Source organism: Rhinolophus ferrumequinum, chromosome 11, assembly GCF_004115265.2.
Source record: "Rhinolophus ferrumequinum isolate MPI-CBG mRhiFer1 chromosome 11, mRhiFer1_v1.p, whole genome shotgun sequence".
Classification (NCBI taxonomy): Eukaryota; Metazoa; Chordata; class Mammalia; order Chiroptera; family Rhinolophidae; genus Rhinolophus; species Rhinolophus ferrumequinum.
The window spans coordinates 48093743-48121030 of NC_046294.1; the positions used below are offsets into that span (position 1 = coordinate 48093743).

General features: G+C 57.4%; 1 protein-coding gene across 5 annotated transcripts in view; it reads right to left on the reverse strand.

The window, feature by feature from the left end:
* Positions 1-1107: 1107 nt before the first annotated feature.
* Positions 1108-27288, reverse strand: part of ARAP1 (ArfGAP with RhoGAP domain, ankyrin repeat and PH domain 1) — a 60531-nt gene continuing 34350 nt past the window's right edge. For 4 of the 5 annotated variants that reach the window (XM_033119996.1, XM_033119998.1, XM_033120000.1 and 1 more), the window contains 30 exons: positions 26870-27000; positions 26594-26749; positions 26165-26234; positions 25764-25884; positions 25188-25390; positions 24674-24780; positions 22836-23035; positions 20846-20931; positions 19337-19519; positions 18055-18229; positions 16764-16898; positions 14791-14926; positions 14380-14482; positions 13384-13579; positions 13052-13103; positions 12779-12942; positions 12360-12572; positions 11933-12038; positions 11415-11562; positions 11238-11324; positions 11080-11148; positions 10690-10807; positions 9114-9227; positions 8634-8779; positions 8081-8113; positions 4236-4318; positions 3449-3499; positions 3205-3268; positions 1954-2103; positions 1108-1706 (listed from right to left, as the gene is read on the reverse strand). In XM_033119996.1, the coding sequence (XP_032975887.1) occupies positions 1689-1706; positions 1954-2103; positions 3205-3268; positions 3449-3499; positions 4236-4318; positions 8081-8113; positions 8634-8779; positions 9114-9227; positions 10690-10807; positions 11080-11148; positions 11238-11324; positions 11415-11562; positions 11933-12038; positions 12360-12572; positions 12779-12942; positions 13052-13103; positions 13384-13579; positions 14380-14482; positions 14791-14926; positions 16764-16898; positions 18055-18229; positions 19337-19519; positions 20846-20931; positions 22836-23035; positions 24674-24780; positions 25188-25390; positions 25764-25884; positions 26165-26234; positions 26594-26749; positions 26870-27000 (3618 nt within the window). In that variant the 3' untranslated portion in view covers positions 1108-1688. The remainder of the gene's footprint in view (positions 1707-1953; positions 2104-3204; positions 3269-3448; positions 3500-4235; positions 4319-8080; positions 8114-8633; positions 8780-9113; positions 9228-10689; positions 10808-11079; positions 11149-11237; positions 11325-11414; positions 11563-11932; positions 12039-12359; positions 12573-12778; positions 12943-13051; positions 13104-13383; positions 13580-14379; positions 14483-14790; positions 14927-16763; positions 16899-18054; positions 18230-19336; positions 19520-20845; positions 20932-22835; positions 23036-24673; positions 24781-25187; positions 25391-25763; positions 25885-26164; positions 26235-26593; positions 26750-26869; positions 27001-27288) is intronic. The other variant, XM_033119997.1, reaches the window with a different exon arrangement.

A 27288-nucleotide genomic window follows, 5' to 3' on the forward strand; every position in this document is an offset into this window, starting at 1 on the left:
GCTGCCCCCTGGTGGCCTAAAGCAGTCACTGCAGCCAGGTCCTCAGCCAGGGCCGTGACATTGGTGACTCCAGTCTCACACACCCTCTCTGAGCCTCAGGGCTAGCTGGTCAGTCTAAGGTCAGATCCAGAGATGAATTCCAGCCCCTGAGCACCTGGACAAGGATCTGTCCTGGCTGCAGGTAGAATGGTCAGCCTGGCTTGGAAAAGCCCACCTAGGGAAGGACAAGAGTGGGAGATTCAAGGGGCTGAGCCCTAGCTTGTAAAACTAGCTAGGGAACCCATTCCAGTCTCCTCCTCTACCTCCCCTTCTCAAGAGACGGGAACAAAGAACTTCGAGTCCAGTCCCCAAGGACCCCCCCCCACACACACAGACCCCCCTAGGCCTCCCCACTGAGCTGGATCATGAGTCAGCGGCCAGGTGGCTCACCCTCCATCCCTTCGCCCAGCCCCACTGGCTGAGACGGAGGCTGGGAGGTCAGCCTGTTTGCCTGCTGGGCCCCTGGAGACAGGCCGGTAATGAGACTCTCAGCAGAGGCGAGAGTGTGGTGTCGCACCTTCCCAGGGAGTCCCAAATCTCCTTATCTCCCCCAGCTGCCAGGGCCTTGCCTTCTTGGAGGAAATGACCAGGAAGTGCCCGGTAAGGGCAGCTTCCTGGTGCAAGGCAGGGCCTACCTCTGGACGTGTGTGCACAGGGGCCAGGGGAACCTGAAGCCCTTCTTCCTGATGTCATAAAGCTCCTGTGACCCAGTGACTTTGTGTCAGAGGCGCTGGTGAGGGGCCACCCTGAGTCACTTGCATGCCACACCCAGGCTCCAGCTTGGCCTGACTGCACAAGGACAGGGGCTCAGTCTAACTGGGGTCTGTCCTGGCGGGGATCAGGACCCGCATTCCCCACCCCGTGCACACCAGGACAGTGGGAATGGCGTGGAGCCCGGCTGGGGCTCTGCCTGTGGCAGGGGACAGTGGCTGAACAGCTCGGGGCCCGGAGCCCAGGTCCCTGGCTTCAGGGCACTAGCACTCACCTTTGGGCCTCGTGAACTTCTGTCTCCTACTACATGGGGACACCGGAAACCCCCAACCAATTACAGGCCTCAGCACCACAGGATAAAATATACAGATATATTTATATTATCAAAAGGTCCCCAAAGTGGGGAAGGGGCACCAGGCAGCTTGGGCCCTCCCATTCAGCCCAGACCAAAGTGGGGCTGAAGTCCCCCAAGTCCAGCTCTGGGCCCTGTAGAAACTTACTCAAGAGCTCCCTCCCCATCCCAGCTGAGTGTTCCTTTAGAATATCCCCCTTTTTGCTGTCCTGGAGTTTGTGGCAAGGGGGTGGGCTCCCTTCCAGCGGGGGCCCCAAGGCCTCGAGCCTCTGAAAGGATGGTGTTTCTCCAGTTCCTGATTGATGCCCATCTCTCCAAACCCTCAAAGTCAGGGTGGGCGGCCCTGGGAGGGAGCAGGCCAGGAGAGCTGAGCACCTGGACAAAGCAGGTGAGGGGTTCCTCCTCAGGCTGCCCCTGCTGCCCCCACCCCCAGGCCAAGGAACTCCATGCAGCAGTCAGGACGTGGAGGTGTGGCTTCCTCATGCGCCCCCTGCGGGCTCACAGCAGGCACGCAGGGCATGAGGGTGTCTGAACAGGAAGACTTCAAGGCGGCAGAGTCCCAAGAGCCAGGGGCTGGCTCCTGTGCTCACACGTTTCGGAGCAGCTGTGGGAAGGCACAGAAGCCCACATTCCATAAGCACTTTGTGAAGGCTCACAGGGGCCAGGGGCCAGGCGGAGAGGGGGCTCCCATGAACCATGTGAACCAAAGGGGCCTGCCGGGACTCCTACCGAGGATGGAGGGATGGAGTCTGAGGGCACTTACAGAGGAGAAGCAGAGAGGTGAGTCAGGTGGAAGGCGGGCTCTAGCCAAGATCCCAGCCCCCTGCCCACGGTGACGGAGAGCCACTCACAGAAAGGGGGTCCGCAGCAAAGGCGGCCACACTCCGGCGCATTTCGTTCTCGTTGCCTCGCAGGGGGATCAGCGATACACTGCCAAGCCGGACCTCAGGCACCGCCCGGGACACACGTGAGGGCTCTGAGGGCCACACCAGGCCATCGTGCTGGGGAGTAGGGCAGAGGACGGGTGCTGGGGCCTGGGCTCAGCTGCAGCTAGCCCAGACACTCAGTTCTGGATCCACCCACCCTTCCCAGAAATGCCTCCAGCTGCGATCTGAGGTGACACCCTCAGCTTTGATCCCAGCCGATATGAGAAGCAGCTGTTAGTAGAACATGACTGTATTCCTGGCAAAACTCAATTATGTTACTCAACAACTCTCATCTCTGGGTCCACAAACAAACCGCTCCAGGAATGCAGAACCAAGAAAACAATTCTAGAGGAACATGTCTGCTTCCTTTCACCAGGAACCAAGAAAACTTCAGACTTCACCCTAAAGAACTCAGCCTTGGGCCCTGGTATAGTTCCTAAACAATTCTGAGCGCTCACTTAGAAATCTCTTTGTTAAGTCAAATCCATCTCTCTGGCCCTGCTCGAAGCCTTCCCCAGCCTGTTCCTGCCTGGCTCCCTGCAGCAGCCACCTCCCCGGCCCCTCACCTCGAGGCTCAGCCTGCAGTCCATTCTCCCCTTGCTGTCCATGCTGCACCCAGAATGACCCTCTCAAACTCAAACCTGCACACCCCATCTTTCTTGCTTAACACTCTCCCTTAAAACTACGGACTAAGTCAAGTTCAGCTTCTTTGGCATGGCCTTCAATGTTCGTTGAGATTTTGCTCCCGACTTCCTTTCCAGTGCCAGCTTCTGGCACTCCTGGCTTCTCCCTTTACACCCACCCCATCAGACAATCTGTAGTTGACTTGCCATGCCTTTGTACACACGGTTCCCTCTGCCTAGACGCCAACCCCCCACCCCACCTTCGCTTGATGAACATTTCCTCATCCCCAAAGACTCAGCTCCCATGACACCCTCTCCCTGCTGCCTTCACTGCACTCTCTGTCTCTAGCATGCCTGGCGCTGGGCTGGACCAGAGTGGACACTAGGAAGGGTTCAACGAGTGAAGGAACAAACAAACTGAATTAATAGAAATTCAGTCCCCTTGAAGCAATTGGTGGCCTGAATAGTGAAGAAGCAAATGTCCCATTCACCACAATGGATGCCTCCTTGGGACCCCAGCCCACACCCGACCCCTGCACCCTGCACGTGATACCTGCACAAAGAGGAAGGTAGCGAACCACTCCCGGAGCTCCATCTGTGTCTCACAGCAGAGGTACCTGCAGGGTGGGGTACAGTTCTGGACGCTGCCAATGGCCTGGCTGGGTGGAGGACACACTGCCCAAGCTCCCCAGCCCAGGGTCCTAGGGCACACATCTGGACAGTGAGGGGGACCGATCAAGGCGGACAGGCTACCATCTTCCCTTGGCCTGGGGTCCCAGGACGGGGCCCTTGCTCACCACTGCTGCTTCTCATGTTTCTCTGTCTCGTGCACCACAGTGAAGCCCCAGCTGCAGAAGAGGGGTGAGTGGGGTCACTTTTAGCCCCCAGAGGCCTCACAGCGCAGGTCCCCAGGACAGAGCCCAGAAGCATGGGCCAGAGTGTGGGGGCAGAGCTCAGGCCCTTCTAGCAAGGGAAGCATTCTCTTGACCCCAGCCTCTTTCTCTCACAGCCCCTACCTTCCTCGCAGCCTCCCAGGGCCTTGTCTCCCTCACCTCCAACCCCACCCCACCCTGCGCCTGCCCTAGTCCCTCAGAGACAACCAGGCACAGCCAGTGGATGAGGAGAAAGTTAGAAAACCAAGACTGGTGGCTGTAATTAGTAACAATAATAATGGCTATGCATCACTTTTCAACTTTTTAAAACACACAACCACGCTTTGAAACAGCTGTACCATGACTTTCCCCATTCTACAAATGTGGGAAGTGAGGCACAGAAAGGTCCCAGAGATAGTCAGAGACAGGGTTTCAATCCAGGCCAGTGGTTCTCAAACATGAGTAAGCATCCGAGTTCCCTGGACACGTGTTACAGCACAGACTGCTGGCTCCACCCCCAGGCCCCACAACTCAGCACTTGAGAAGCTGGGTTTCTAACGTGTTTCCAGATGACGCTGAGGCTGCTGGTCTGGGAGATCACACCTCAGAACCACTGAACCACCACGTTCAAAGCCCCGAGCTGTGCCTCTCCCATTTGTTCTGAGCTCCCAGAGGCCCCAGCGGCAGACTTCTCTCCTTAGGTCTAGCTCACCAGGTGGGTGGCCGGAGTTTCTTCTTCACTCCCAGGTAGACTTTGAGGCTCTTGACAGGCCACTCCTTCTCGGGCCGGTGACTCTGGGGTGGGGGAGTGTGGAGGGAAAGGCACTTTAGTCAGTCCGAGTGGGCCTTGGGGCACTTCTCCTGAATGGGTACCTCCCCCCTCCCTCACCCAGCCGCCTTTGCACCCCAGCACAGGGAACCTCCTCCAGGAAGCCTTTCTGGCAAAGCCCTCCCTGTTCATAATCCAGCTCCCCCAGGCCTCTCGTCCTGTAGCAGCATCAGACAGTCAACCCTCAGTCCCCGAGGCAGCCGTCCCAGGGGGACATGCTGAGCAGCGAGTCCCAGTCCCTCCCTGGAAATTGGACAATGACTTGTAGCATCGGCCGAACCAGATCGTCTGTGGGGGGAGAAGTCTGCACACCACCCTCTGGCACCAAACTGAACAAGGCGTGCTATCGGAGAGCCTTAGCTGGCTGCTTGTGTCTGTTTGTCCCAGGTTTCTTGTCCCTCACCCCAACCTGCCCCACAGAGGCTCCAGGGTTGACCGTGTGAACAGAAGGCTGTGGGGTCCGCAGTTACTAGCACTTTGGCTCCACGAGGGGAAGGCTAATGACTCAAGCTGAAGCAGAACAGTTGTTCGACAGACCAAAGGAAGAACTTCCCAATGGTCTAGGTCGGGAAGCGAGAGACCAATGTACTGGGGAGGGTGCCAGATCATGCTTCCCTCTGGCGCCCACCTCTGCATATGGGTCTGGGCTTGGGAGCAGCAGGCTGGCTCACAGGCAGGGGGATAGGAGCAATGACCCCCAAGGAAGAGGTTAGTTGGAGGTCAAGATACTGATCCTCCCTCCTGTTCTGGGAGCCACTTGCTCAAAGCCCTGCCCCCACCAGGCACCTCTGGAGCCAGCAGGGGCACCAGGGTGGATGGCAGGAGGGGGACTCACTTACAACCAAAACTGGGGGTCAAAAATTGAGCCATCTCCACCCTATTCCCCACCATTGCTCCCAGGCAACCCCAGGCATGGCTCCTCAGCAAGAACAAAAAGAGGGAATTAGGGGATGGCCAGGGAAGGTGGAGAGTTTTGAGAACTGGCGGACTCCCTGTGAGGTGGCAAAAGGATGGGCTGCTTAAGGAAACATGGCGACTTCAGTGCTGTCACAGGGGGGTGGCTTAAGAGAGGCTTACTAGGCACCCTGCTCCCTGCCTTCACCCCTAACCCCCTAACGCCCAAGACCCTGATGGAGGAGTCCTATGTCTCCTACACATAGCACCAGACTTGACAATGGTCACGTGCCCAAGAGGGCCTGGGACAAACTAGGCTGCAGGCACAGGATGATCCAAGCTGTAGGCAGGGAGGAAACTGGGCAATGGGAAGGGAAATTAGGCTGTGGATATGGGAGAAACAGATGTGGGAAGAAAACAACAAGAAAGAAACCTAAATGCAAGCAGGGAAGAAGTAAGGCTAAGAGAATTAACGAAATCAGACTGCAGGTGGAAAGAAACCAGGTAGTGAGGAAAGAGAGACGAGGCTGTAAAAGAAATGAGGCTGCAGCCGCGCTCTGGGCATGACAATTGGTCCTGTGCGTGCAAGAGAACTAGAAGCAAGGAGCAATGTCAATCAAGAGTGAAAGGAATAGGCCCGTGGGTGTGACAGGAATGATGGTTCTAGTCAGGGCGTGGAGAGAATTGCGGAAATCGTGGAATTCAACCCAGGCTGTGGCTCCCTGGGAATCTGAGAAAAACAATCCTCAGCCTCTGCTTCCCTGAGCTCCGGTGTGCGTGGCATGTACGTGACATGAGCCTGGCTGAGACAGGAAGGTTGAGGGGGATTTGAGGGAGGCAAAGGGAGCGTCAGTCAATGTAGTCTCTGGTCCTCAAGGACTTCACTTCTAATCAAACAGCTCATGTTTCCAGCATCTCTGGAGGGATGAGGTCACTGGCAGAGAAGGAAGTTTACCCCTTGATGCTCAAAGGCCTGTGCTGGAACCAAGATCTTTCTAGAATGTGCTTTTCCCAGGTGCCTCAAGGTTTTTAACAATGGGAGACCCCCCAGGACGAAACTTGGCTGTTCATATACCCTGAATGCCAGGGACTGTCCCAATTTCAAATATTCTGTCCTGTTCCTCCATAAACCAGCAAATACCAGAATTACCAACACCTTGGTAGCCAAAATACACCTTCCTGGAGCTTCTGTCAGACAGAGGTGCCAGCTGCCACTGTGGAGAGCACCCCTTACCCCTGCACTGAGGAGTCCTTGATTCCTATACTTCAAGGAATAAAAATCTCGAGCTCTAATGCTGACAAATCTGGGTTTGAATCCTAGCCTACCACCTAGAAATGGCCTGAGGCAAGTCACTCAAAGCTCGCTTTCTCACCTGTGAAATGAGGATAAGACTCCCTCCTCCTGGGACAATAGTAAGATTATGAGTCCCAGTATGGAACGGGCAATTCACCAAGGACTGGATTGACAAACATTACATCGATTTCCTTTTTCTAGCTCTCCCGCCCTCTCCCTTCCATGCCAAGGGATCAGCCACTGCTTTTCCAGGTGCCTCAGCCATCCATCCTCCCTCCCCTCTGCTCCAAGGGGCTAAGTGCCCCTAGAGGGAGGGGGCCAGGGAAATAACACCCAGAACCAAGGGCGCTGACTGGAGGGGTGGAGACGCCCAAAAGTAAGGATGCGATCATAGAAAGAGGAGGCACACCCCACAAGAGTCAGCAGGAGCTCAGGCTGTATTACCGCGTTTCCCCGAAAATAAGACCTAGCCGGACCATCAGCTCTAATGGCGTCTTTTGGAGCAAAAATTAATATAAGACACGGTCTTATTTTACTATAAGGCCGGGTCTTGTACAATACAATACAATATAATATAATGTAATATAATACCGGGTCTTATATTCATTTTTGCTCCAAAGGATGCATTAGAGCTGATGGTCCGGCTAGGTCTTATTTTCAGGGAAACACGGTAGAAGAGGTATAATGTACAAATAAAGGGAGGCGAGAGTCCTGCTCTATCTGCTCTGTTCCCTCCCTGGCAGCCAGGCCTGTCCAGATGTTCTCAGGAGATGAAGGGGCAGAAAGGGTTGGAGACACTGGTGGGGTGGCTGCGGGAGCTAGTCCCCTGGGCTTGGGACCACGTTTCTAGTGCCTGTCTCTGCAGGGCATCTATGCTCTGGGGCCCCCAAGGCACAGCTGGGACCCACAGGGGCGTCACAAGAGGCAGATTCTAAGCTGAAGCTGCGGGAGGGCCTTCTCCCAGACAAAAGTACTGCTCTAGGGTGAAGGCAGCCCTGAGGAAGTAGTGGATGAGCTCCCCTCTCCCAGGGGTGTGCAAACAAAGGCTGGCAACTGGCCACGGAGGTAGAGAGGAAACTCCTGCCCCAGGTTAGGAATGTGCCACAAGCCTCTGTAACCCCACCGCGGTATATCAGGATCAGGCCAGTAGCAGGACATTCTGATAGCTCCGGAACCCTCTGCAGGGTTGGGAAGAGGGTGGCTTCAGAGGTGACAGCAGACGAGGATCAGAACTCTAATTCAAACCTAGAGACCTCCATTACTAGCTCCACAGCTTCTACACCAAGTCCTTTGTAAAATTCTAGAGCATCGCACGGGTGGAGAGCCCTCCCTTGGGGAAAGGACCCTGGGACAGGTTTGGGGGTAAAGGGCAGGAGCCTAGGCCACAAGCCCCAGGGTGCAGCCAGTGCTGATCAGTAAGGGGGCAGGAAACCATGCCTGGAGATGGCCAGGAGCTCTGGCTGTGTCCCCGTGCTCCCACCAGGCTCACTTGGCCCCCAGGTGGTGTAAGGCAGCTGGCAGTTGACCCACAGCTACTCACGGTCTCAGGGACCCCGCTCCATGGCCTCTGGCTCTGTTTGATAGAGGATCAGGGTTACGAAAGAAGGAGCCCAGGTCCAGAGCCGGGACATGTGTTGTGGGGTGTGGTGGGATGTTGTATGTATGTACAAAAGATACTGGTTGGAGGAAAGGTTGCCAGGATGTGGACAGAGTGGGCATGGAGTGGACTGAGAGGAGGTATGACCTGGGAAATGACAAGACATGCGTGGGTCACAACCTGGGGCTGTCACCACGTAGCAAGTTCTTGTGAGTGCCGTGAAAAGGCACAGGCACAGGTGAGAAAGTACGTACTTGATGTGATGACATCCAGGTACCAGGGTCCAGTAGGACTACAGGACACAGCAGAGTAGCCCCCCAGGGCCACAGCAGGTGGGTCTCCGAGAACCTGCAGCTCTCCCCACTGTGGAGCTGGCCCAAGACCGCATGATGGGGATGCGCTCACTGGCAAACCCAGAGGAATGTCTGTGCAGGGGTGTCTGCGCACGCGCAGGTGCAGGCGCCCATTGCTGGCAGGACCCAGCAGGGCCGCTTACCCGGATCTCCTTGTAGAGCCGCAGGCAGCTGCTATTGAGGATGAAGTAGCGATCGTGGAAGCCACCGGAGGGTAGGCCCAGGCCCAGGAGGCTACGGTCCTCACGGAACTTCATCATGCCGTGCTTGGTGTCGCCCACATGGCTGGCTGGGGGAGGAATGGAGTGGGTACGGGCTGCACCAACCTCCCTACCCACGGACCCAGACGTCCAGGGTAGAACCCAAGATGAAGGAAAGTGCCCCAGCCTGCCCCAGCCTTCTAAGAGGCCCGCTCACCTGGCACTCACTGCCTGAGTTGCTCTTGCCTGGTACCACCAGGTCCCACCCTGGCTCTGGATAGAGGGACCCACCAGCCAGCCTGGCCCTGAAGGTACCACCTCCCCAGGTACACCACCCACCCAGGTACACCACCCACCTGGGCACACCACCCACCTGGGCACACTCCCCACCCAGGTCACCACCCACCCAGGTCCACCACCTACCCAGGTACAGCAGCATGGCCTCCATGGACTGGTGCTTCTTCACCACCAGGTAGCTATCTGTGCCCAGCCCGTGCAGGATGGGCAGCACCTTCTCTGCAAAGTGCAGGGGGCGCTCTGGGGAGAGGTCACACCCACTGTTACCAGGGCCATGTGGACACAGATCCCCCACACATGCACCAGCACCACCCACTGCCACCACCTCCTGTGCCACCACACATCACCCCATGACCACCTTCCCACACCCGAGCTTCAGGCTTCACACATCCTGCTGAAACAAAAGCTGTTCCAACCTGACATATCCCAAAACAGGTTGGTGAGCTTCCGTGTCCTCAGGAGGGAACAGAGCCCCACCCACCAGGCCACCCTGGCCAAAAACCAGCCCTCCCCCGTCTCAGCCTCCCTCCACAGGTTGAATCTCGGCTTCTGTCTATCTCCATTACTACCTCCCTGGCCATGTTACCATCTTCTCGGACTAATACCGTGACCTTCAACGTGGTCCCCTGCGTGTACTCTCAATCCCCTCTCCCCCACCTCTGTCCACCCAGCAGCAAGGAGCCGTCTTTTCAAATTCCCAGTCACTAAGCCTGCACTGGCCTTGCACTGTTATCAGGCCCCAGGCCCCAAGCAGCTGCTTCTGCCTCTCTCTCTCCCAGCACACGTGGTACCACAAACCCCTCACTGACTTAATCTCCAGTTCCTTGAAAGTACACTGTCTCTGGCCACCACAGGGCCTTTGCACGTGCTGTTCCCATCACCTGGAGGCACTTCCTCCCCTCTTTACCATGTAACCTCTACTCTTCCTTCACCTCCTCGCTCAAGGACCCCAAAGACAGAGACCCTGTTATAAGTTCTGGTGGTGTGGCAGCCCTTTCCTGCACAGCAGTCGATACAGCTCATACAGCTGTAGTTGCATGTTTACTGGTGTGATCACAGGATTAATGGCCCTATTCCATACCAGACTGACCCCCACAAGGGTAGGGACTGTGCGTCTGGCTCCCCAACTGAGTGCCTGGCACTTGACAAATGACAGAACAAATGAACAGAGACACCCTCACCCTCCACTGCCATCAAGGCTGTCCTTCACCTCAAAATGCCTTTATCATCCCCCTTCACCACCATGGTCCCTTCACATCATCATCACAACCATCCTTACCTACACCAGCACCAGCACCACCACCAGCACCACCACCCCACCCTTCTTGCATGGTCACCACCACCCACCACCCCCTTCACCACCAACTGGGTCAGCCGCAATCCCATTATCAAATTCAGCATTATCACCTCTGAAAGCAACACCATTCTCACTGACACCTGAGAAAGCACCGTCATAGCTGACCCCATCTACCCCTCTCTTCGCTGTCCCTCCTGCCAGCCACATTACAGCTGTGACCTCAAGCCCCACCAGCACACTGTTATCACCACTACTGAGATCATAGTGTGATAGCGACATCTGTCGTTCAAAACCCCCTCACCACCACTTCCCCACACTTTGGGGTAGGGGAGGGCAGACTGGGGCTGCAGCCTAGAAAAGGACAGGCTGGCACCACATCCTGCACCAAACCCGGTGGTCACCCACCTGTCTCCTCCCTCTCATTGACCTCGAAGCAGGTCCAATAGTCCTTCTCCCTGATGCTCACATTCCTGCGATCCAGGATCTCCAGCGTGAGCTCCTCAGCTGTCATGGATGCTGGGATCTGTGATGACCAAGGAGAGGACATCAACCTACCTATCCCCCGCCCCTGCTCTGCCACAACCTTGTTGTGTGAGCCAGTGGCTGAGCCCACCCCTCTCAGGGCCCTCTGGAGTTCTGGGAGGCAGGGGGATGTCTCTGAGTGGTTCTAATGGGCTGGGTGGGGAGGCAGGGAAGAGAGACCCAGCACCAGCCAGATGCAGGTGCGAAACCAGGATGGAAGCCCTGCTCCCCCAGCCACCTGAGCCCTTTGGCTTCTAGGTCCCCAGCCCCCACCTTAATATGCTGCTCGGTTTCCGCCTTCTTCTCCTCTAGGTACACTGTGCAGATGAAGTCACCGGCATGCTGTGTAAGGAGACAGGGCTCAGCTGGAGGCCTAGAGAGTAGGGGCAGCTGGCTGGCCTGAGCGCCCCACCCTAGGCCCTGTCCTTCACCTGGGTCCCGCTGGCAGTGCCAGCCACACGCATCTTGACAATGGCAGTGATCTCCTCTCGCTGCTTCCTCAGCTCCTCCTCATCCACCTGGAAACCAGGGAAGGGACAGGAACAGACGGTCACTGCTGCCTGGGAGGCTCCGCCCTGCCCTCCACCGCCCACGGGCTACAGACGCACACTAAACACCACCACGTAATGGCTGATGAGGTCTTCCACCACGCGGCCGGCCTTGTAGTCTTGCCCATCTGTCTGGAAGAGCGTGGGCCCAAACACGATCGCCAGGTTGTGCGTGTTCATCTGGTTCGTGTCTGAGAAGCACTGGACGCTGGACAGGGGAGGAGGAAGGTTTTGCACGAGGAGCCCGGCCCAGAACCTCCCCGCCTCATCTTCCCAATTCCTGACAGATCCATGACTAGACCCTCGAGTAAGGCCAGGGAAGGCCCTGGTCAGAGAAGAGCACTAGTTAAGGGAAAGGTGGGAGACCTGGCCAAGGTACCCTGGCCCCTAGCTGAAACCTCCTCTACTCTCCCACCTGCAGGAAGCAAGTTGGGAGACAAAGTGTCCAAGATTAGGGTACATAAGTCAACACTCAGTTCCCAGGGCTACCTGGTTCCCAAGGGAGGGCAGTCAGCAGGATTGGGAGGAGAATCTTCTCTACCCCACCCCTCAGAGCCCCGCCATACATCGCTCCTCACCAGTACAGGTGGCTGATAAGGGCCTTCACCGTGGCCCGGTTGACTGGAGGCAGACGTGCCAGGAGCTCTCGGTACCTGGAGACCTTCTCCTCCTCATCCTCAATCTCTGGGTGGGGGGAGAAAGATCAAGTCAGGACTCCCCCTGTACCCACCTCCCCATCCCACCACTGGCTACTCTGCAACTCATCCTAGGGGTACTCCCTGCACCCCTTCAAGTCAAATCCCACCAGGCACTCAGGAGACCTTGGCTATGCAGGGTGACAATGGGAATGGGAAGCCGGAGTGGGGGAAGACTGGAGCCTGTCTGCGGGGGAACGCCTAGCCCAAGTGCATAATGGGAAGGCACTGGAATCCCGAGATAGGAATGGCCAAGCCAGCAGCACTGGCCTGGATCTCAGGCTTGGCACGGGCTGCAGGGCTCACCCACCTGAGGCCTCCAGCCAGGTTAGGCGCTGGGCCCGAGTGAAAAGCCCATCGGGCAGGTCTCGCAGGAAGCGTTTGAGCGCGGAGGAGACGTCGTCCACATGCTGCTCGCCCTCCTTGAGGCGCACCGAGCGTGCATCCTGCCTCAGGCTCTCCAGCAGCCTCTGGGTCTTAGATGTCTGCCCACACTTGCGGTAGATGCCCTCAGAAGTCAGGCCTGGAGAGCAGTGGGGCTGAGCCGGGGGCAGGGCGGAGCAGGGGGCGGGGCAAAACTGAGGGCGGGGCCGAAAGCTCTGGTCAGGGAGTGGGGCAGCTACTTTCAGAGGGATGCTTGGAAGACAGAGGAGAATTAGCCCGGATAGGCCTGGGGGCGGGAGGCAAAGGTGTCGCGGGGCGGGGCCTGTCTCGCGGGGCGCGGCTCACCGCACTGCGTGATGTAGTCCACACAGCGGTACACAATCACAGGGATGTCCGAGTCTCCCAGCTGCTGCTCCGCCAGCGTGTCCCCCAAGCTTGTCGCTGCTTTCTGGATGGCCCCCAACCAGCCAGCGAAGTCCAGCCGCCGCTCTCCCTGGATATACAGCGTCCTGGGCCAGGGATAGTGAGTCATTTGGGGGCCCACCCCTGCCCCACCTCTCCCAGGCCTGTCAGACTGCCACAGGCTTTTCAGAGCCCCTCGGGGAGGCCAGGGCTCACCTCCTTCGCTCCACCAGCACTAGCACCTGGTTCTCGCCGTCCCCTTGGATGGCTGTGGAGGGGCCGGTTGAAGTGAGGCCCAGGCCTGGATCATGGTCCCCAACCTGCTCCCTCCTGAGGTTCTCTGGGGACACAAACCCCTGGGACCCACCCGCCAACCCAAGGGGTTGCTGAGATGCATCCCAAGGGCAGGAAAGAACATGAGAGGGCAGGCTGACTACTTATGGCCAGGCCAGGGTAGTGTTCAGGCTTCCAGGGAGGGACTGGGGGCCTAGGAGTCCAGGATAAGGTGCCTGGAGGTTGGGGGGGGGGCAATGTCTGGGTCCACGCACAAAGCTCCTGCAGTTTCCGCAGTTGCAACGGTTCTTCAGAAGGCCCTTCTGGGAAGATGGCACGGAGCTCAGAGCCAGCAAGGGACAGCCAGCCCTCTTGGGCCCTCTGTAGGCTCAGGCCAGCTTTGTAGGGTAGGCGCCCAAGCCGCTCAAAATCCCGGGCTAGCAGATCCTCAGCCAGGGGAGGCACAAATGCCTGGTGGGGGAGGTGAGAAAGTGTATCAGCCAACAGCACTACCTCTGTCCTTGGCTTGTGGGTACATGCCCTCTGCCCACCCAGCTGCCTCCTCTCTCTTCCCAAGGGAAGAACTCAGCACAGTGAACAAACTTAGGTAACATGCCCCACTTCTCTGGAAAACCTTCCTAGATACCAGAGAAGGATGTCCGTTCTCCGTGTCCCCAAGGCACCAAAGCGTTCTTGCCCTCTGCTGTAGCATTGATTATACTATTGTTGCTGTCTGGACCCCACATGTCTCCCCCACCAGCATAGGCGCTACTGAAGAGCCAGGACCAAGGCTAATTCATCTGGTTCGCCAGTGCTCTGAGAACCGACAATCAGGAGCCCCACAAACAACTGGTCAATGAACCAGTGAATAAGAATCATAGGCCCTCACAGCACAGGGGACCCCAAAGGGCACCTGGCTCTAGTCCCCAGGGCAGAACTCTCCTCTGCAGGTTCCCTGCCTCCTTCCTCCAGGACAAGGAGCTCACTCCACCTGGAAGTAGCAGTTCTTCCTAAGATGGCTATGTCATTCATTATTAAACATGTACTGGGCACTCGTGGAGTGTAAGGCCCACCGACCTTCTCCCACATAGTTAAAACAGGTCTCCTGACTTGCTCCCAGAGGGCTGCAGATTATTAGGCCATTGGCCGGAGAGCCTGCCCTGTGTCAGCTGCCCTCCATCCTGGGGGAGCTGGGATACATGGGACCCACCAGGAGGTTCCACCACACGCCCTGTAGGACTCCCCCCACACCCTCCCTCACCCAGGCCCACCTTAGCAATGCACTTGACCCACTCACGAGCCAGTTCCGCACTCTCCAGCCCAAAGAGGTAGAGTCGCTCTCCCTCCGTGTATACCTCAAAGGTGTGCTCAAAGCTGTAGACACACAGGACAGGATGCAGGCCCACCCTGCCCAGCCCCAGCCCACCCCCCCATCACTGCCATTCTCTGACCTCCCCCCTAATTGTTCTCATGAATGCCCTTCACCTGGCCCCCTAAGAGCTGGGGGGAAAGCCCAAGGCTGGGGCTTCAGGAGACTGGCTCAGCCCCTATTCAGCCCCAGTTTGCTGTGTGACCCTGGGGAGGTCCTGCCCCTCTCTGGACCTGTTTCCCTGTCTTCCCATTGGGGGAGGGGGTGGACCTTACAGCAATAACAGTACGTGATTCTGCCCAGGGGTGCTCACCCATGGGTGTTGGGAGGGGACACTGCCAGGCACACAATCTCGCTGGCCCGGATCTCCCCGTTGGGGGTCACTGCTCGCTCGTTCTCATAGTAGCTCAGGACCCCGTCACTAAGGACACACCAGCGTCGGCTGAACTCTGGGGAGAAGTTGTGCAGGGAAACCATGAGGGAGTTACCCACCCTCACCTGAACACCAGGTCTACATCCTCCCTGGGCCCCCACTCCCATCTGACCAGTGTCCTCTGCATTCTAACTCACAAGCTTCCCCCAGCCTGGCCCACACCTCCCCACTGGACCATTGCGGTGGCCTCTTCACTATTCACCCCTCTTCACTTTTTCAAAAGTGGATCAAAAGTGATCTAGCGAAACCAGACTCTTCCTCCTCTGCTCAAAACCGTTCCGTGACCCTCCCACCCCTGTCCTCAGGACAAACTCTGTGCCTTTCTGCCTGGCATTCCAGGCTCTGCTGGGAGTGCCTCTTCCCGCCTCTCTGACCACTCCTAGGCATACCTCCGTGCTTTTGCTCGTCCTGTTCTCTCCCCACATCACCCATCCTTCAAGACTAGCCCAATGCCACAGAAAGCCTTCCATGCGCCCCTCTCCCGCCTGTGCCCCACCCTCCTTTGCCAGCAGCGCCCACTACTCCATACGCTGCCTTCTTCTACCATAGCTCTAAGGAGATTGACAAGATTCCATAAAGGAACAGAAATGGGAATCTGGGCCAGGAAAAGAAGGAGAAAGAACAGAATGTCAAGGCGATGAAGACTCGCGTAGTTCATAATATTGAGCTTCACATTGGCTCAGGGCTTCCTGGCACCCAGGGCAAAAAGGATGACTCAGGCAGTTACATAAATGGCGTCAGGGAGAGGGAGGTAGACCAGGAGAGTCCCAGGAGCAGTGAGGTGATGCGCAGCAGAGAGTGCCAAAGAAATCTCCCTGGGAGTCGGAGCGCTCCATCCAGAGGCGCTGAGGGATGCAGTGAGCAATGCCTCGACAATGTTCCCACAGCAGACACTGTCTCTCATCCTGTCTACGAGGACGTGACATTGCACTCTGAGGGTGGTGTGTCCCAGAGCTTACCCCCCAGGCTGGGCTCCCTCCAGGAAAGCCAGCACTGCCTCTGTCACTCTTCATCCTGCAGACATTTGCCAGTTGCCCACTGTGCACTAGGCACTGTTCTAGGTTCTGGGGCGACAGTGGTGGCCCAGAGTAGCTTATGTTTCAGTGGAGCACAGAGAATCAATAGACAGACCCATAAATAGATTGTCAGATAAATGATGTGAAAGTAGGGTAAAAGCAGGGTAAATAGGGCGTGCTATTTTGGCTAAAATGGTTGCGGATGAAGTCTCCGAGGAGTGACATTTAAACAGAGAACCTGAGTGCAGTGAGGGACTGACCATGCAGGTATTTGGGGAAAAGCATTTTGGGCAGAGGGCGCAGTGAGTGCGAAGGCCCTGGTGAATATGCATGTTTGAGAAACAGCAAGGAGGCCAGTGAGGCTGGCGTATTGTGAGTGAGGGGAGAGGGGTCAGAGAGGTAATGTGGTGGGGTGGCGACGTGGAAGTCCTTGTGGGATGTGGGAAGGACTGTGGATTTACTCCGAGATGGGGAGCAAATGAAAGGCTGGGATGAGAGAGAGACAGAGCTTTGAGCTTAGTCCTCAAGCTTCCCAGCGTCCACCGGCTCCAAATACCACATGCCCAGCGCAGGGCCCTAACCCGGGAGATGCTCAATGAAGCCTTCTTTAGTCTAAAGGAAACCGGCAGTGACATGCTCTTCAGTGCTGTGCCCCACTCCCACCCTGATCAGCCCATTTATTAAGCACCTACTGTGTACCAGACACCACATCCAGGAAACCCTCCAGGGTGACTCTGCCAGAGTGCACGTGGCACCTGCATGGGTTCACCAGCCTGGCCAGCCCTGGCTTCTCTGGCCCTGCTGCCATGACAGGATGCCACTTTCCCAAGCACCCACCTTCCCGGGCACGGCGGTCCTGCAGCAGCTTGCCGGCAGACGCAGTCTTGTAGAGGAAGCCGCTATGGCTCACAGTTGGTAGGACAATTGAGTAGTGCTTTTCCAGGGGCTTCGTCAAATCTAGCCGAGGTACCTCTTTTGGGAAGGGGGAAAAGAGTGGCTGGTCATGCTTGTCATCCAAGGGTGCCCCCCCACTCCCTTCTGGGTTGGGCATCCAAGCTTGTATTTAAGTCACCAGCCCCGGCTCCCCGGGTTAGCACCCTCAGCCTCTCACTGCCACATCCAGGGATTTGCCCCAGCCATTCTCCACCTCTGGCCATGTGTGCAAATTCCACCCTGCTCCCAAGGCCCAGCTCTAGTACCTCCCCTTCCAGGAAGCCTCCCTGACTCCCCAGCCCAGCCCAGCTCAGCTCACTCTCTTTGTTGAGGCACAGGGCCAGCACACTACAATGAGGGGGGCCCTGGGCAAATTCACTAACAATCTGCAGAGGAAGGTTTATCCCAGACGATGCAAAGCCTTAGGAAACAGCCTGGCTTCAGCCCTGCTCCCAGCGGTCCCAAAGCCCAAGCCAGCTGGGTGGTCTCCTGTGCCTCCCTGGACACCTGGGCTCTCTCCAGCCCAGCGCACCCCACCCACCCGTGGCCCTGAGCCCAGAGCCCCGGCCGCGGAGCTCCGCCCTCAGTCCTGGGATGTGGCCCCAGAGGCCAGCCCTGGGCCATGACCAGCAGTGCTCACCCCCACCGTCCCCTCCTCACCCACCCTGAGAGTAGAAACCAAATGGGACCCAACCCCAATCTGTGATAGAGCCCCACCCAGACAGAGCAGCAGACAGGGCTGCTGTGGAAGGTCACCCACACAGAGAAACGCAACACCGACCCTCCCACAGCCACACAGACACACACAAACCCCTGGTGCAAGAAAACTGATTCATGGCAGCTCAGAGACGCACAGACACTGGTACACCAACGCCACCCTGAAGGCCTACACTGCAGGTCAGGAAGGGGCCCACAAATGCACAAAGAGATGCAGAGACAGAGACACAAAGGGACGTACATAGGAAGGGGAAGCCAGATGCACAAATGGACACTGACGTGCAAACCCAAACATACCCAAAATCACACACACTGCTGCACCAGGGCCCTTAGGGAGCTGCAATTAAAACTCAAGTGGTATGTAATCAAATCTCACGGGGAGCTACATAGCCCTGGCAGACCCCCACCTATAAAGGGCCAGGTCCCAGCCGCAGGGCGGCCCCATCCCTTGAGGTGGATGATCCTAGCGGCCACTCACCCGTGGTCCGATTGTTCCGAAGGAATTCCATCTGCAGTGTCTGCCCCGCCTGTTCAGCAAGAGCCAGGGGTGTGGGGGCCTCAGGGTCCCCTGAGAAGCAGTTGACCCCAGCACCACAGCCCAGGAGCGCCTGGGTTTCAGCCAGGTCTGTGGTGGTGACTGCGGCACACAGGGCCTGGGAGGAGGGGAGAAGACGGAGTGCAGGGTCAGCCCAAGCCAGAGTGAGGGGCCAGTGGGGAAGGGAATCTGGAGGGGAGAGGGAGGGAGGAGGCACCCAGGTCTGGGGGCCCATCCTCAGGTTGCAAGAGAGAAGAGAGAGGAAGAAAGAGAGAGGAGGAAGAGGAAGGCCAAAGCGGGGAGGGAGGGTGGGCAGAGGCTACCTGACAGAGACCAGGGATCCCAGCAGCCCAGGTCTCACCACTGCCGGCAGCCCCCAAGACCCTGTTAGCCACGCCTGTTCTCTAGAGGATCTCAAGCTCCTTCTGTCTTGTGGAAGGGCAGAGCAGGGTGCTTTGTAGCAAATTCCTCCCACATTTGAATTCCTCACTGCCTGCCCAACCCTCCTGACCAATGGGAGTTGCCGCCTCTTCTGGCTGGCGGGCTAGACTGGGCTGGGCTGGGGGGCTGGACGCCTGGGTTCCTGGGAGGTGGAGGCCTGGCTCCCACTGGGCTTCTAGCTGGACAGAGCTGGCCGGGGTGGGGCTGCTTGGGGGAGGGACCGAAGGCTGATCAGAGGTCACAAGTGGCATCCCTCTGCCTCGGAGCAGGCTACCTCCCACTCAGGCCGAGCCAGACCAGGGCCCAGGGCTTGGCTCCCAGCCTGTCAGGGCCTGGGGCCCATACAGGGCCTCATCTTGAATGGGGTGTGGATGGGGGTGGGTCGGAGCGACCAGCTGTTTTTTATGAGCCTGACAGGAAATAGCATCCCCATCAAGTTCACTGCTTTTGGCAGGATTCAGAAGGAGCAGGACGGGGTGCAGGAGACAGAGCAATCAGCAGGGGAGGGATGCAGACAGATGCTGGGGACGTGGCTTTGGCCCAAGGGCTAGGCCTTGCTCCTCCTTGCTTTGCCCCAACTCTCCCTGTGGCTTAGGCATGGCCCTTCTGCCCTCTGGGCCTCAGTTTCCCCATCCACCAGCTCATCACTAGAAGCTGGTGGAAAAGATGAGCTGTAATATTGAGAAGTGCGGGGACAGGAAGAAAGGGGGTGGTCTCAAGGGTCCCTGACAGTGTAGGGAAAAGAAGGTACTTTCAAGGAGCCCCAGAGGTCCAGTGACCTGACCTTGTCTAGCTCCTCTTGGTTGCCAAAGAGTGGGTGGTAGCGGCGGTACTTGCCCTCGAGGTATTTGGCCTCCAGGTGGTGCCGCCGGGCGCCAGGGCTGCTGTTCGGCTGCAGGGCCTCGCTGGGGGGCACACTGGCTGCCCAGAAGCGGTTCCCAGCACCATTGCCCAGCTGTAAGAAGAGCTGCGGGTATGGGCAAGAGGTTACAGGGGCAGCCTACGACCAGGGGCCTGTGCCCTGCAAAATCTCGGCTTTGAGGTTGTCAGGGGAGGGGCTGGGAGAGCCAGGCCACCCGTCCACTTTCCCATTGGGGAAACTGATGGCAGCCTACCTGCGGGTGGCCTTGGATGCTCCCCCACCGGCCCTAGGCCTGAGCCAGGTCCTCAGTTCAGTGACACGACAAGAGGCCGACAGCCTGACAGGTGGATACCCAGGCCTGGTGCCTGGTTAGGGCCATTGCTATTTCCCCACCCAGTCCCACATCTGGAACTCTGTATTCCTGAGGGTATCACAGCTTGCAGGAGGTGGGGGTGCGTGGTGTGAGGGGGCCAACCTGTCAGCCAATGGGGTGGGTAGGGATTTTGGAAACGTCTCCTGTCCCTGACATTCCTCTAAGACTGTTCCCCAAGGGCTGGGCCTGTAGCTCCACCCCCACAAAGCTCCAGAATGTAGTCACACACCCCTGCTCCTGGCACCACAGGATTGAGCCCCGCAATCATTACCTGGGCTCCTGCAGGGAAAGAGGGGTAGGGGCAAATTCTGGGGGAGTGCAGGGGTCTAGCCTTTCGGGGACTAGTTTCTGCATTCTTTCATTCTGCTGATTATTTGTTCCACTGCCATTTCCTGGGTCCCCCACCTTGCCTCTCTGTCAGGTCCAACGTGGGGTGCTGGCGTCACAGCAGAGAACGAAGCAGAAACAGTGCCTGCCACTACTGACTCTGTGACTTTGGGAAAGTCATCTACTCTCCTTGGGCCTCAATGTCCTCATCTGTAAACTGGGGACTCTAACTCTACCTCACAGGGGATGTGACACCCAAATTTCTCTGGATCAGCAGTTTGCCTGGAGCTTTCAGGAAGGCCCTGGGTCCAGCCTCCTGTTACAGGCTCTCCCTTATAACTACCACACATATCACTACCCGGGAACCCCAAATCCACAGGCACAAATGTGCATCCATGAGTGTGCCCCTAAACGTATATACTCATACACACTGGCACATGTGAGTACAGATGAAATGAAGTAAATATTTTAGGTTTTGCAGGACACAAAGTCTCTGTTGTATATCCTTTTCTTCTTTACAACCCTTTAAAACTGTAAAAACATTCTTAGCTTACTGGCCAGTTTGCTGACTTGGCCAAAAATCAGCTTTTCCAAAAGCCACACCCACTAGATGATCCCAAAGGTCTCTTCTAGCTCCATGGTGCTGAGGTCAGTGCAATGGGGAGATGGGGTAGGGAGATCCAGGCAGCAGCTAGACCCCAAATACAGGTGACAAGCAGGGACCTCCCCACCTTGATGAGTGTTTCTGTCCACACCTTCTTGTCCATCTTCAGGCTCCGCACCTTGGACACGCCAGCACCCATGCCACGGTGTTCCCCTGCAGACAGAGGGCCAGACTCGGGTCATCGGGGCCCTGTCCTTCCCGTAAGCACTCACCCCGCCACCCGCACCCTCCGGGGCTCATCAGGGGCAGACAGTGAGAGGCCACAGGGAGGACCCAGGGGCTGGGCCTGCAGCTCCAGCAGCACACAGCTCCAGGACCCAGCTGCGCGCCACTGCTTCCTGCAGCCATCCCCTGGCTCCTGCAGCAGCCCTCCACCTGGCGCCTGACAGCCAGGTGTCACTCCGACAGGCCACCCTCCACACAGCCCAGCCAGAGTGTGATCTCTTCAAAATGCAAATTCCCTTGCTTCGAGTCTCTGCTTCAGACCCTCCAGTGGTTCCGCAGAATTAGATCTAAATTCCTTACCTGCTTCTCCAACCTCATCTCATGCCTTCCCACCCTCCCCACTCAGCCACACTCTGCTCCCTCTTCTAATCTTCCACACTCATTTATGTCTCAGGGCCTTTGTACTCACTGCTCTTTCTGCCTGGACTTTCTTCCCCATCTCCCCAGGGCTGGCCGCCTCCTGACATTCAAGTCTCAGCTGACACAATCATCTCCTGAGAGGGCTTACCACAAACACATTCTCTGCCTAGCACCTGTTATTACCTGATACTTCTCTTGGTTTGCGTATGCATTTCCTGCCTCTCCCCACTAGAATGTAAGCTGCCTGAGAGCAGGGGCCTTGATTGTGTGCTTTAGGGTTTAGCCTCAGAGCCCAGGACAAAGCCTGGTATACAGTGAGCTCTTAATAAATCTCTGTGAAATGAAGAGGGGGGAGTTGGGGAGGGAAAGACTGCAGCCTTGCTCAGCTACAGGGCCCACGAGGGAGCCCTGAGCAGGCAGTGGGGCTGGGGGCACTAGGAGTGCCTGGCACTGCCTGGCTCCGGCTTCAACCTCACCTCCTTCGCACCCCATCCACTCCAGTCACCCTCACCCTCCACGAGCTAATGCTTTCCTGAACTGGTCTCTGATGGAGTCATCATTTTCCTGCACCCCAACTTCATAGCCCAAGGCCTCCTGGACATCTGCCCTCGACATCCCATGGGTTTTAGGGCTCTTCACTGGGCGCGGCACCTTCCCAGAACTGTTCCTGCCCCTGGCTCCCCATCTCCAGCCTCCCAAAGCTGCCACCTGGGCATTGGCAGCTCCCAAGGGGCCAAATACCCAGCACCAGGCATGGGGTCTGGCACATCACAGACCCTCAGTAAATGCTGGTTGAATGCAGATGAACAAATTTTGAGCTCCTCCCTTTTCTTTCTCATCCTCCTCATCTGATCTGTCACTGGGACGCCACGGGTCCTCAACATCTCTTGAAGGCTCTCCATCCATCAGACGAGGCCTCTGCCTCCTCTCTCTCACGGCTCCAGCAGCCACCTCCTCACTAGTCTCCAGCGTTCTCCCCTCTAACTCAGCTTCCACCAACCCGCCAGAGTCTGAGGTCCCAATCTGACCACGTCCCTCCCATTGTGGCCTCCAATCCCCCTCTGGATTGAAACACCAGCTCCTCCCTCTGTGCTCAAAGCCTTGCCCAGTCTGGCCCCTGCCAGCCCTCCTGCCTGGCCTCCTTCCATTCTTCTGATGAGACATGGGCTCTGGACCCCAAGAGACCTGGGCTCAAATCCAGATGCACTTACTTGCCCAGTGACCACGAACGAGCCATTTCCCTCTCTGTGCCTCAGTGTCCCCACCCATGCCATGAAAAGTTGAATCCCCACCTTGCAATGTAAGGATGCAGGTTAATCCCAGTGGGAAAGGCTTGGTGCACAGGCACCACTTCGTAAGTGATGAACTCTGACTACTGTCTTTTCTCCAGCCCCTCCAGCCAGACAGACCACCTGTCATCCCGACACACCAGCCCTGTGTGCCTCGGCCCAGTGCCCCTCCTCCACACACACCTGCACAACGCTTGCAGATGACGACACAGAGGTTGATGGAGGCCCAGTCAGGCTGGGCAGCCCCGCAGTCCGCACAGAACCTGTTGGGGGCCACAGTCCAGATGCGCTCGGCCACCTCCGAGGTAGACAGGGCCTCGGCAATGGCTCCCTGCATGGCCTCCAGCCACTGCTCCTTCTCTAGCTCCGATTCAGCTGAGAAACTGGGGACACAGGAGTGGGGGTGGGAGGCCATTGGGAAAGGGCTCAGAGAGATTTAGGGGCAGCACGAGGGGGCACAGCATGAAGCAGGGGGGAATAAGGCATTAAGAGCTCATTCAGAAAGGGAGGCATCCTGGGTCTGTGGGGAAGGTGGGTGTGGACAGAGGCAAGGACACCATGAACCTCAGAGATGCATGGGAACTGGGGGAGCCCACAGGGGGCGCTGCCCTGTGCAGGGAGTAGAAAAGGCTGCTGGGAAGAAATGATGCCTGGGCTAAGATTTGACAGATGACAATGGCTTAGCCAGGTGAAGAGGTGGAAGGGCATTCTAGACAGAGGGAACAGCATGTGCAAAGGGGCAGGATGGCACATGGGACATTCCAGGACCTGTGGGCAGGATGGGCAGACTGGCAGAGAGGAGGCTAGAAGACAGACAGGGACAAACCTGCGCCAGGCAGAGGTGAAAATGTACCCAGAGGACAATGGAAAAGCAGTGGAGGGTTTCAACGGGGAGGAGAGGAAGGGACAGAGATGTCTCCCCCTCTGGCTCTTTCTTTCCTTGCAGCCCCCAAGTTGCGTGTGTGCTTTCAAGATTTGGTTCCATCCGTAACCCACCACTATGGCCAAGAAAGCCATTGCTGCTGCAGATGTAATGGACGTGAATACTGCTTTATGAGAGATGCTGAAGACCGCCCTCATCCACGAAGGCCTAGCAGTGGACTCTGTGAAGCTGCCAAGGCCTTAGGACCCAGGATGTTACAGACTGAACTGTGTCCCCTTAAAATCCACAGGTTGAAGCCCTAACTTCCATGTGAGTGCATTTGGAGATAAGGCCTTTCGGAAGGTAATTAAGGTTAAACGAAGTCCTAAGAGCTGGGCTCTAACCCAACAAGGCTGGGAGGGACACCAGACGGCTCTTGGTCTCCATATGGGCACAGAGGGAAGGCCGTGTGAGGACACAGTGAAGAGGCGGCCGTCTACAAACCAAGAGGAGAGACCAACCCTGGCGGCATCTTAACCTTGGCCTTCCAGCCTCCAGAACTGCGAGAAAATAAACTTCTGTTGTTTAAGCGCCCCAGTCTGTGCTATGCTGTCATGGCAGCCAAGCTAACACAGAGGATTTGAGCCCAGGTACGGCACAGAGGGGGCAGCTAAAGGCCTGTGAGCACGTGAGCCTACCCAGCAAGAGGATGGAGGACAGAGACAGACCGCTCAGGGATGGATGAGGTCCCAGAAACCAAGACGGTACAGTCTACAGCCTTAGAGGCTCAGGGAGGAGCACGCAGGACTGGCCCCAGGAGATAAGAAGGGAAGAGCAGTCTTTGATCTCAAGCAAGAACTGATGATAGACGAACACTTCCAAGCAAGCGGGGCAGGCTGAGGGGACAGCAGGATGAGTGGGTGGTGCAGAAAGCCACTATGGGCACCGCTGGGTGGGTGGGGGGGCGGTGATGACCAGAGAGGGGTGGAAAGGGGGGGATTTCTTAGAAGGGAGGGATCAGAGCAGGTTAGCAAGTGAACGGAAAGGACCAGCAGGATGGGCAGGGCTGGGGAGAGATGAGAGAAATCTGTCCTAGAAGAGGGGCAGCTTCCCACACACGCAAGAAGAGTGAGGACGCAGGCGAGTGAGGGAGGCCCACCTGAAGATGCGGTAGGGCGTGGTGAGATCGAAGCTGCGCCGGTCGGCTTCCTTCACGTTGCCCACGCTCATGTCAATGAAGGTGATGCCGATACCCAGGTGGTACTCCTGGCAGGCAGGTGGGGAGGAGTGAGGGCAAGGCCTGGGGGGAGGGGCTCCGGGCCCAAAAAGGGGCAGAGAAGAGGGGGCGGTGGTACTTTAAGGACTAGAAAGTGGCTAGGAAAAGTAAGGGAGGGTTCAGGAATCTGGGCAAGGGTCCATTACGGAAACAGACCCAGGCTCAGAGGCCATGGAGCACTAGGTAGGGAATGAGGGGAAGGTAATGCTCAGAGACCAGGCAGGGAATGGGGTCAGAACCAGGGGCAGGCCGGGGGCAGGCAAAGGGCTGGGCTCCAGCAGGGCAGGAAAGGAAAAGGACAGGGCTGAGAGACCAGGTGGACACAGGGCGGGGCTAAGGGACCGGGATGGGCACGGAGCAGGGGAGAAGGTTAGCAGCCTGGCCAACCCCTGCGTACCTCCAGATTCTTGTACAGCTGCACTTTGTCTCCAACAACAGCCACATACAGTTTATTCTTGAAGCCACGTAGCTCTAGGCTGCCAGCATGGTCAGGCGGCTCTGAGCCTCGAACACCCAACACAGAAGCACTGGACAGCCGGGTACGGGCACGCTGCTCAGCCATCGCCTGCTGTAGGGCCTGTATCCACTCCTTCCTCTCCGCTGTGGCCAAAGGGGGGGAGTAAGCTTGAGCTCAGCCTGGCAGGGGACCGCCTAAGAACAAGAAAGCCGGCCCAGGCTGGCCCACCTATCTGACTATCTCTGAGTTCTCTGACTTGGACAAATTTAGGCTCCAATCCTGGCTGTGCCCCTTAAAACGGGGCAAGCCACTTTGCCTATCGGAGCCGTTTCCCCCATACATGTAAGGTAGTTCTGAGGACTCGGCAGGTGTCTCAAGCATAGAGCCAGTCAGAGGGTACCCCTTCCCCTCCCCCACCTCACAGAGAGTCAGCTCCGGTCTGGGTTTGATGTGCCCTGGTTCTCCTCCCCCCTTATCCAGCCAAACTGCCAGGCTCCCTCCTGCCCCACTCCGTACCGTCACTCTCTGCCCGGAAGGCAAAGGTCCGGTTGTTCGTGATCACTTCAAATTTCTGGTCCCCAATGGCAGCCACGCGGGAGAAGCAGGCCACAGAGATAAAGCGCTTAGAATAGGCATCCTGGGGAAGAGAGAAGAGCTGTACTTCGGGGGATCCCCAGAGGCCCAGCCCCTCCCTGCCCGTAGCCCTGTCTCCCACAGATGGTCAGGGACAGCCCCTATCCTGACCCTGACCACAGCCCCACAGCTGGTGGATGGGCCAGAAGAACATGGTCCCAGGAGTCAGACTGGAGCTCTGGTAAGGACTCCTGTGGGGAGGGACTGTGTCGGGTCCAGTATCAGAGTTCAGCCTCGGGCCAGGCTGGAGCAGGGATTGCAGCGGGGACCCACACAGGCCTTACCTTGTTACTATCAAAGTATCGCAGGTAATCGGCATCTAGTCTCACCCATCGCTTTTGATATATATAAGATCTGGAAAGGCAGAGGGGCCATGGAGCAAAGGATTGGGGATTAGGGGTGAGGCTCCTCTGGGAGCCACACACAAAGTAAGGAACAGCCAGGTTCAAGGCGGGAAGGATCCCAAATGATCAGTGGGAAGATGGACTTTACCTATAGCAAGGGGGGTTGAACTTGGGCTCAGACTGCTGACTCCCCAATACTAAGGGTAATAAAACACAGGTCTTGCGGGGATCATTGGCGGTTACACTCTGCCTGGAAGGAGACCTGCGCAAACATCCTGACCCCTCTGCTCTTCAGATCCATGACACCAGTACACTAGAGCACGTGGAGCCCACGCAAAGCACGAGCAGGACCCAACAGGCTTCACTCACCCCTGTGGTGGGTTCTTGTCCAGCCAGCCAGCTTTGAGGACCGGCGTGATGGGGGTGGGACCCCCAGGCAGTTCATCCATGGGATGGGGTGGGAGCTGGGGGATCAGGAAGTTGCTTGGCAAGGATGAGCTCAGGCTACTGGTGTGCCATCCGCCACTGGGGGAATAGAAGAGGGTATGAAGGGAACCGGAGTGGGGGCACAGTGGGGAGGGTCTGGGCTGGCCTTGAGGAAGGACGACTGGATGGGAGAGCCACCCGAGAGAGGTGGACACTCACTTGGGGACACCCTCATAGGCGTGGTCATCCTCATCTTCATCCCCTTGGTCGTCCCCTGACAGTTCTTCGCTCTCGCTCAGCAGACTGGCTACACGCACAGCACGTGGCGCATGGCTCACCGGAAGCTCCTCCTGTCCCCGCAGACCCACTCAGTATCATGCTTCCCTTCCAGCCCCAGATAACACCCGTCCAGGCGCTGGCACAACCGCTCTGTCCACTTCATCCCAGACCCACACAATTCAGCACTTTTACTTCTGTTTCCTCACACTCCCTTCCCCCGCCCGGCAGACTGCACAGGGACCAAGGCAGACGGGGCCACACCAGCCCAGATCAGAGACCAAAACAGAGACTCAGGATGGAGGGTTAAGACACTCAGAGAGAAGGCGACATGGGAACACAGAAAGTGAAACAAAGACAGG